The 9,937-nt window shown below is 48.0% G+C and overlaps 1 protein-coding gene across 1 annotated transcript in view; it reads left to right on the forward strand.

Moving 5' to 3' along the window:
- The window catches only part of LOC104496539 (astrotactin-2), a gene marked incomplete at both ends in the record, with an annotated part of 114,229 nt that overhangs the window by 28,532 nt on the left and 75,760 nt on the right, over positions 1-9,937 (forward strand). Inside the window, one exon of the mRNA XM_010139671.1 lies at positions 6,280-6,447. Coding sequence (XP_010137973.1) covers positions 6,280-6,447 — 168 coding nt within the window. The remainder of the gene's footprint in view (positions 1-6,279; positions 6,448-9,937) is intronic.

Below are 9,937 nucleotides of genomic sequence, written 5' to 3' on the forward strand. Positions count from 1 at the left end.
GCCCTGGACAGTCCCGGTGCCCGCCCCGGCCCCCCCAGCCCGTGCCTGCCACGGGCACACCCGGCTGCTGGGCACTCGGTTTGCGAGGGAAGGCAAATGCCTCTTCTGTTCTCATTGCAGGATTTGCCAGAGCAAGGCTGGGGGTGTCGGTGTTGATATTTGGGTGGTGTCAGAGCTGGGAGCTGTTGCGGTCTGAAGGCGAGGTTGAGCCCAGTGCTGGGGAGGTGGCATCTCCCGGCGCCTGCTGAGCTTCTACCCGCACCATCTCCCCTCTGGTTTGGGAGGGGTCCTGAGGGAAGGCTGCAGCAAGGCACAACATCTTTGATCAACTAACCTGCTCTTCCCTAGATCGAGAGATGCAAGCATTGACTTCTGCAGGGTGAGGCGCTGCCTGCCTGCAGCGGGGAGGTGGGTCAGCCCCGGGAAGCCGGCTTGGGCTGTGCTTGCTTTCAAACAAGAGTTTTATCATTCTCCCGGCAAGTAGCACTGCTGGTGTGCAAGCTCTCGGTGAGCATGTGATAGCTGGCGTCGGCCCTGCGGTGTGTTAACTTCGCACGTGCTGCCTCTTGGTTGTGTTTTCTGCCGTCTTGATAGGATGTTTGGTCTTGGTGCTGGGTGAAACATCTCCATTCACACACTTTATGTTTTTTAAAGCTTATCACACCTCATCCGTTATATACTTTGTGATGTGATTAGATTTACGCTGGATTTCCTCGAACCCTTGTCCAATATCTAGAGAGCATCACTGAGGAAGAGCCCTAGGCTGGAGCGTGGGAGTTGGGAGATATGAAGCATTAAGGAGAAGCTTTTCTTTAGGAGTTTAATTTCCGTCTCAGCCGTGGCTGGCCTAGATGCCTACTGAGGCCAGAGGTGTGCTGTTGCTAACACTCACACTATTATATTGTCTACTAACACCAGGGACGATCTTGTTGCAGCGTGAGCTTGACCACGAGGGAGGGGTGGGAAGATGCCACCTCACTTGGTTTTGGGGAAAATCAGCCGAGCTATTACCTGCTGTATAAAGTTAAATATGTGTGTTGCTTGAGAGAAGTTCAGCCCTGGCGAAATCAAGATTGACTGCCAGGAAAACCCAAAGAGAGAGTCTGTCGGAATTATCCAGAAAGCGCAATTTAACAATTAAAATGTAACCCTGCTCCTCCCACAGGAAAGATGCTTCTAGTCAGAGCTATAATTACAGACAGATTTGTATCGGAGTGAAAAAGCTCTGGCAGGATTGACAGCGTTTCCGAGGGATGGGGGTCTCTGGGCCGAATCGTCAGCGGGTTGGGGAGCGCTGGCCTGAGCAGCCCACTGCTGTGTGTGAAGTGCTGAAAATACATCCTTGAGTCAAGCACTGCCTGTGATATAAACTGGCGGAAGGGATGAAAGGGGTTTTTGTTGTTTTAGGAAGTTGCTGTCATAACTTTCCGTTTAGGCATTTCATTGTGTCCAAGGGAAAACCATTTGAAAACCAAGATGAAGTGGATCACTTGGATTTCAACCTGGTGCGATACTGTCCCTGGATTCAGAGTAAAATGTAGGAGTAAGGGTTTGACTCTGAAGAGTTTAAATGATTCCAAAATTACCTAGTTCTGTGCTGAGCAGGAGAGGGGTGGGGAAGCTGAGCCCCGTGTTAGTCTGGGTGCAGTCCTGCCCCAAGCCCGGTTTGCTTACAAAGGTCAGTGTGTGTGTGTGTCCTGGGCAGCCAGGGTCTGGTTCTTCTGCATTTTCTGAAGGGAATTTAAGCAGCAGAAATTTTCATTTCCTGGGACCAGGAGGCGAGAGTTGATAGGAAAGGAGTTGTCTTTTTAAGAAATACTCTTTCAAGTTCAACAAGGGAAATAAAAAAAAAAGGTCTCTAAAGAAATCAAATAAGGTTATTCTTTGTACCTATAGAATGGAGCAAGAGGGATAATCTTTCCTCCAGTGTTTAAATACCTGTAACAGGATTATAATTGCATGATAATACAGGGATGGACACATTAATAGCAACCTGTAGTATGACCTCCTGTAGCTTCCCACACAAAATACTAATTTTAGTTGAAAAGGAATTTCATTGGCCAAGAAACAGTGAATGGACCAAAGAAGACAAAAAGAGCAGAGGGAGGAAGAAATAGAAATTCTTCAGAAAAAATTATTTTTGATCTTTTCCCTTGGGGTAAAAAAAGAGAGAGAAGGAGAAAGGAAAAGGCAAACCCTTTTGGCTGTCTTTTGGGCGCTTTGTTCTTTTCCCTTGTTAGAGATCTCTTCGGAGCTGTTTTATCCTGTTGTGTTCTGGAAAATGATTTTTGAAATGTCAAAACTTCAAGCCTCTTTTGTGAAGGCTTAAGCAGTTCCACTGAACTTTGAAGGAGACCCTAGCAGGAGAGACATGAACTTTTGATGCTGCCTTAACTGATCTGGCTTTGATCAGCGCTGGAGAAGGCAGGGGGGAAACACACACATACAAAACCCCAAACAAATCAATCCCCTGAAACGCTGGTGCACCCCACGGAGCGGGAGGCGGTTGCGTAGCTGTGTACTGATGCTCTCCGTGGCGCTGCACTGCTGCTCTGTGGTGTAGACAGGCTTGTAAAGCCAACAGTGCTTGAGTGAGGAGTCCTGCAATGGGGGTTCCTGGAGGACGGTGGGGGCGGGTGGTGGTGGTGGTGGCTGGAGAGCTGCTGTTTTCTTGATGTATTCCCTTGTTTGGTGATGGTTACTTTACCTGAGGCCTAAAAGTCTCCATTTAAGGGTGATTTCCCTGAGCTTTTGCGTGGGAAGCTCAGAATTTCTGTCCTGGAGGACACCTGGGGAGGGGATGGATGTGGCAGCAGAGGACAGCAAAGTGGATGGTCTCTCCAGGTGTCCTTGGAGAGTGTCTCTGCAGGGATCTCCTCCCTGGGGTCTGTGGGCAGTGACTGTAGGTGTGTTTCAGACTGGGTGTGGAATGATTCAGTGGGGTCTGAGGTCCTCAAGGCAGGTTTTCAGAGGGTGGTTTGGAGCAGGGTCTCCCCCTCGCTGCCCCAGCAGTGTGAGCTCCTCGGGTTCCCCATCACTTCCCTTCTCTCCTCCTTGATTTCCCTCCGCTGAGTGACTGCCTGTTGGCTGATGTTCTTGGCAAGCTCAAGATGTTTGAAACAGCTCTTGCTTAGAAAATGTTTGTTCTTGGTAGTTTCTAAAAGGATTTGATACTCAACCTGCCCTTCTCGAGCTTTTCAAGATGGTTTTGATAAGTGACTTTTGAAAACTCTTTTCTCTGTGTGGATTCTTTGAAAATAAAGAGAAAAATTGTGTGAAAAGGTTTTGAAATCCTTGGAATTTTAGCTTTCAAAATATTTGTAAAATGCCTTTTCCTGTTATTTTTTTTCTCAGCCAAGCTATATAAAGGGATCAAGGCTGGGATGTTTGTTTGTTTGTATTTTCAGTGGCAGTGAAGGTGATGAGTGTCTGTGAACACCTCTAAAGATCTTACCCTGCTGAGCTGCGAAACACTCAGCTTCAAAGATGTGAGAAGTTTCCTTGCTGGAAGTTGTCCCCTCTCTCTTAGGAGGGAAGGAAAGTGTTTACAATTAACTAAAACCTTTAATTGCCCCAGGTTTGGGTTGTTGTTTGTTTTTTTTTTTTTCCTTAGACTGAAGTAGAAAATCCTCCATTTTATGCTGAACTTGAATTCAGGGAGTTTGGGATTAAAATGTTTTCACTTCTGCTTTTTTTTAAACTTTTGATATTGAGGATGATTTCTCAATCAGACTTATTAAACCAAAATAAGTAATTAATCTTGAAAATGCCGGGACTCCTCTTTTTTTATGTTACAGCTGCATTGTATTTGGGAAGGTCTTTCTCTGTACAGAGCATGGCAAAGCTTGATGAGTTTGCGAATTATTTCAAGCTTCCCAAGTCTGTGGTTTTACACGGACCCCGAACTTCTGCTGAAAGAGGAGTTAGTGGCTCCTGGCCGGGTGTCACATTTTGGTGTTGATTTAGGAGGTACTTCCATAAATAGATTGCTTTGTGGTTTTTTTTAACTCCAGCTGAGTTATCCAAGGATGAAAATTTGGCAGCGAGGCCATAAAATGTGTCTCCTCGCAGAGGAGCTCAGCACGTGATGCTGGTGGGGAGCTCCAGAGGTCACTCCTCCATCGCCCTGACCATGGGAGGGTCCCCTCTGTGCGGTGGCTCCTTGGCCAGGATGTTCTGCCACCTCAAGTCACCTTCATCTTCATCAGTACTAATTATATGACTACGGTGTGTCCGGTTCACTTTCAGCCTGGCTGCATTTAACTAGAAGTGGGGTTCATTAAGCACGAGTTTAATCCAGAGCTGGTGGTTTTGCCCTTCAGTCTTTGGGTGCAGAGGGAGCTGTCTGCAGCTGAGCCTCAAAATGTGCCCTCGTGCCTCTCAAGCCTCGCTGTTTGTTAGGGAACTACAGAAAGAAGGGAGAAAGCAAGACTGACAGGTACGTACACGTAAAGAGCAAACACTCCCAATGGGTTCAGGATGCGTTTCTGTTTGGTAAAACAAACCAGCAACAGTTACCAGTGATATTTCAAACTCTCTTTAAATATTCATGGAAAAGAATGATAATTAGAAATAAAATTACGTACTGAGGTACTTCTTTGTGCTCAGCGTTTTCACGCTTTCCGCTGGAGCTGACGAGTTTACCCGGCAATTTACGGCTGCCGTGTGTCTGATTGAGATGTATCCTGCAGCCCTGGTGATGCAGGCTCCTGCTTCGCTGCGTCTCCAGAGCAGCTGGATCCTGGATGTCTAATTTTCATTTGCTTGAACAGTCAGTAGCTTGGCAGCCTCCGTTGGCTTCGAGTGTCGAGATGCGTCTGTGAATATGTTTATGGTGTATAAACAGTACAAGTGTAGAAGATTGGAATTCGTGTGAAATGAGGGCCCAGACTTGTACGGTGCTGAAATCTCAGGATGCCTGAAAATGGAGTCGCTTGCTGGGATGCTTGACTTCAAGCTTTGGGGTTTTTTTAATCCTCTGCATGGTTAATGTGGTATGGGATGAGGTTCAGAAGGGCTGCTTCTTGCTAAAGCATCAGTGATTCTCTTCAAAAAGAAATCAGGAGTTTGTGTTCAAGCAGGTTCCTGTGGGGTGGTCGCCGCTGTGGGGTGTTTTGTCCTGCCTTTTTAATTGCTTGGCTTTCATTGAGCTAATACCTTATGCAGAGCTTAGAAAAATGATGTCCCTGTCCTTTAGTAAGTAATACAAGCCCTGAAGTTTCATTAAAATACACCCTGGATCTATAGACTTGCTATCCTTGGGCGATCACTAAGAATGAGTTGGCTCTTCAGATGGTGGTTGCAGATTTTGCTCCCATTTGCAAGTCCTAGCGCTTAGTGGAAGGATGGCTGTGGCTTCCTGGACTACCTAGCAGTTCCTCTTGCCTGCTCCTCTTTGAAGGTTTCTTCTCCCTTGTTTTTAGAGGCAAAACACTACTTAATGGCAGAGGTGTTTTGGCTCCCCTCTGGTCTGTGCAGCACTGTTATGGAGGCAGTCTTATAATCAATGTAATTGGAGATCAGAGTTAATGAGGACCTCTGTGCCGGCAAAATCCCCCAAGCGATGCTGGGCCTCAGATGTTAGATAAGGAAATGATTGGGCTGAACTGAAAATCTATTTGGCTAATTAGATGATGCATATTCCCAGATGCCAGTGGGGAAAAATACATTTCACAAAATAAAGGAACGTAAGATTTTATAAGAAAAGACTTCTGGCAGGAATTCACTTCTAACCCTCAGAAGGGAGAGGGTGATGGAGTGACTCTGATATGAGACCTCTCACATGAGTTGTGTGTCACACCAATTCAGTCACCTTTGACTGAAGAACTGAAGTGGGAACAGCTGATGCTACCGCTACCTGTCCACGCCCCAAACCTGACATCCAGATGTCTCTGGGACACCTCCTGCATGAGCTGGAGGAGTGATGCTCCGGTCTGACAGAGCACGATAATGACATTGGTCCACATGTCTGTAGAGATCTGGGAATCAAGCCCAGTACTGTGCACTGCTGGGGGGTGTAAGGGTAGGGGATTGCCTGGGCAGAGGAGTGTCCCTGCTGGACCGGTCGTTGAGGCACATTCATACGCGGAGGAATGGTCAAACGAACTTCTTTGGGTCTGAGTGTTGGTGAATTCAGTAGTATTTTGCTGATTGTGATGTCACAGCAGCTCCTGATGAGTGGGATGTTCTGATTTTGGGCCAAAATGCACGCTTGGGGTTTGTTGGGGTTTTTTTTTAGATTTTCACACTCGCTTTACACACTTTTTTCCCACCCTCCAGGCAGCAGCTTCGTTGTGAGTGAGGGGAGCTACTTGGACATCTCCGACTGGCTTAATCCAGCCAAGTTGTCCCTGTACTATCAAATCAATGCCACGTCCCCCTGGGTGAGAGACCTGTGTGGACAGAGGACCACTGATGCCTGTGAACAACTGTGTGACCAAGAGACAGGTAATGGAGACTGGGGAAGAGTGAAGACCTGGGAAAGCTTGGAGAGGTGAGGGAGAAGGGGTGTTTGCTGTTGATTGGCTTCTTCCTCCTCTCTCCAGCCTGGGAGTTTGCATGTGGATAAAGCAAAATCTTTCTCCTGTCTGTGCCAGTCGGATCTGCAGGGGTAGTGCAGGACTTGGCTGGTGGGGCTGCAGATTTTCAGAGCCTAAATCTAAGATGTCCTTAAGAGGTCCAACCCTCACAAGAGCTGCGCAACCACCTTTGGAAGTACCTATTTGACACCCTACCCCAGGACGTAGCTGCAAGCACCGCTTATGTTCATCACTGTTGACCAGCCCTTACTGGTGAGAAGTTTCTGTGTCAAGCTGGGAGCAGACTGTAACTCCATGATGCACCACATGTATTTTTAGATTTATTTTTATTAATGTCATTCTATTTCTAAGGGTGATTTATTTTTATCACCATGAGAGAGACGGGTCTGTGTTTTACTATGGGACATAAATCCTGCCTAGATTTCATCCTTTTCAGGTCAGGGATTTTATTATCTCTGTGAGCATCCCAAGCGATGGGTGCTGGGATCACAAGTGGTTCTCCTGCCCTCTGTCTTTTTGGGCTGGGTGAAGAGTCTGTGAGGTGGATGGACTGAGGTTTGTCCTGTCCAGAGGGTGAAAGCCTTGAAAGTTTTTCCCTGGCAGCAAAGCCAGCTTTGAGATCCTCCAGCATTTATAGCTCAGCTGACTTCAGCCTTCCTCCACAGCAGTGTGATACAGCCTTGTCCACAGCTTCTTTGCCCCGAGATGTGGGCAGACCTCTGGGCAGGGCTTGTCCTGGCTGGCAGTGCCATGTTTGGACAGAGGTGCCCAGGTCACGTATGCTCTCTCTGGTGAGACTCGAGCTCTTACCCCTTCCCCGCACTGAAGACCTCTTTTGGGTTGGAGTTTTATATAAGATCTGTCTGTACAATGTGCTGACTCACGACTCCAGCCACCAAGGGCTACTTCAGTATGAGTAATAATCCACCCTGAAAACAGGCTCTGAAACACTAGGAAATGACAAAATACATTTTCACTTGCCTGACCTTAGTTTGCCTTCCCTTGTGTCGTTACCGTGACTCACTCTTTAATTAAATGATTGCTGCCCCCTGACAGATTTCAAACCCTCCTTGCAAAGCACCAGCTCATCAGGGCTTTTCAGAGGGAGCACCAACATCTGCACATGAGCAAAACCTCCTCCTCCTTCCCCCTGCCTTGGAAACAGCCAAGCCCCACGCTGGTTGGTCTGACCTGACTGCAAATACATAAATAAAAGGGTGATGCTGAGGGTCTTCCGCCTGCAGAGGTGACCTGGTGGCCGTGCCCCAGCAACCATGTGCCGTCCCAATGGCCAGGACAAACATCTCGCCAGGGTCAGGATGTGGTCCTCGGCTGAAGAGCCTCAGCTGAAACATCCCATCTTTTTGGCAGGTACTGACTGCACTGCTTGAAGCAAGAGTGGGGAAGGTTTCTTGTCTTCAGAGATTTGCAGTCAGCTCTCCTCGCTCTCTGTGTTTCGGACAGATGTGGAGAACGTTCCTAGCGCTACCACTCTACAACACTCTGGGAGAGCTCAGCGAAATCCAGGAGTGCTGCTGCTGGCGCTGGCCTCCCTTACCCGCACCAGTAAGGGTTATGAGAGCCTCTGTTTTCAGGCAGCATATGCAAATCCTGATTTGTGAGCACAATCACCTGCTTTGTATGCACAAAACTGATTCACTTGCACATTCTGTGGGCATCGCTTAAGAGACCTGCTGGAGAATTGGTCCCTTAGGGCCAAATGCTGGAAGAAGCAGCCTCTGATTTTGTGCTGTCAGGCTTGCCGGAGCAGTGGCATAAATGAGATGGATAGCACCTTGATTAGCAGGTGCAAATGTGGTGAGGTGTTTTTTTTTTTCTTCCCCATCTATAAATCAGGCACTTCTCCATCGAAATTCTCTGCTTTGCATCCACAATTTGATGGCACCCCCAAAGCAGCAGACGCGGGTTTGTAAGGGCCAAGTGAGAAGTGGTAGCGAAAGGTCTTTTCTGGAACTTGGCAGGAAGAGGAAAAAAAAAAAAGGTTTCCATCATCTTCCAAATGGGCTGGTTTGTCACCAGAGCTGCAGATGGTGTTCCAGTCAAACAGGATAGGACAGGGGTTTTGCGGGCAGGAGGCAGATGAAAGTCATTTTTAAACAGAGCCATTTTTTAAGGGCAACCTGTTAAGGGAGTTTGGAGGTTGCAGAGCTGAGCATGTAAATCGGGAGATGACCAGCCTTGGTGAGGGAGTATTTGTGTTTATGAAAACAGCTATTTTCTCTGATACCTCAATTTAACATCATGCGGCTTTCGTGCATGTCAGGTAATATTTGTTTGTTCTTGTGCACTTCTGCTATTTTCGCTGTTGGAGGATCCTAGTGTCTTTATTGACTTAGACTTTTATAAGATGAGGTTTTGTCTCTCTAAGGTATGTAGTTTAATAACTTGGTCAAAACCCATGTAATATACGATTTCTTTTCCTGTGGCAGCGCAGCTTGCCTTGTGCACCAAACAGGGCAGGAGGCAGTTTACTCCCAGGCTGATTTAGCTTCGGGCTGAAGTGTTGTACATAAGCAGCAATCCAAACGCGTGCCTGTGAGGGGCTGAGTTCAGGTTATCTGTGCTGTCTTTACACCCTCATTTTCTGTCATTAGGGTGTTTAATCCTGCAGCTGCTAATGTTCTCGTAATGGCCTTTCTGTGCTTGTCTAAAGACCAGGGAGAGGAGGGAAGAGGGAGGAGTCTGCTCTGTGGAGCTGCTCCTTGACTCGTCCCACCAGAGCTGCAGAAGGTGGTTTGTCACCCTGCCAGGGTCAGCTCTGGGGCAGTGTTCACCCCAGAAGATGACAACCGTGGCACAGCGGACCACCCTTAGTCCACTCTTGGCACCTCTCGCTGTGTCTTTGCATCAGCCACTCACGTGTGCCCAGGGAGAGCTTCCTCAGTGCCACGGCTGAGCTGAGCAGATGGTAATGAGAGGAGAAACTCTGCAGAGCATAAACCCAGACACAATCCTAGGAAGTTAAGCTTGTACTTCAGCGCTGTGATGGATCTGGGTGAAGAGGGTGACTTGCAGCAGGGAGAGAGGAGGGATAACTGTCAAATTAACTCCAGGTTTTCCCTCTGTATTCTGTGCTGGGTCAGTCAGGCAGGAGCTACCTTCCCTGACTTGTTCCTCAAACTGAACTGCTTTTCTGGAAATTTTGCTTCTGGCCAGGATGAAGCAGAGACCTGGGTTTGGCAGGTGCCAAGGACAGCAGATAGCAAGAGCAGGAACAGAAGTTTTGCAGAGAGCTTCACCGGGAGCCGTTGCTGCTGCCGTAGCTGTTGGAGGAGCCTTGGCCAGGGGGCTGGCCTGTGGTGGGGTACCTCTATCGATAGGAAACCCTGGTGCCAACCCTTGTGCAAGGCGTGTCTTGTCCTGTCCTGTCCCTGCTG

The sequence above is a fragment of the Buceros rhinoceros genome, unplaced genomic scaffold (assembly GCF_000710305.1).
Source record: "Buceros rhinoceros silvestris isolate BGI_N320 unplaced genomic scaffold, ASM71030v1 scaffold5717, whole genome shotgun sequence".
Classification (NCBI taxonomy): Eukaryota; Metazoa; Chordata; class Aves; order Bucerotiformes; family Bucerotidae; genus Buceros; species Buceros rhinoceros.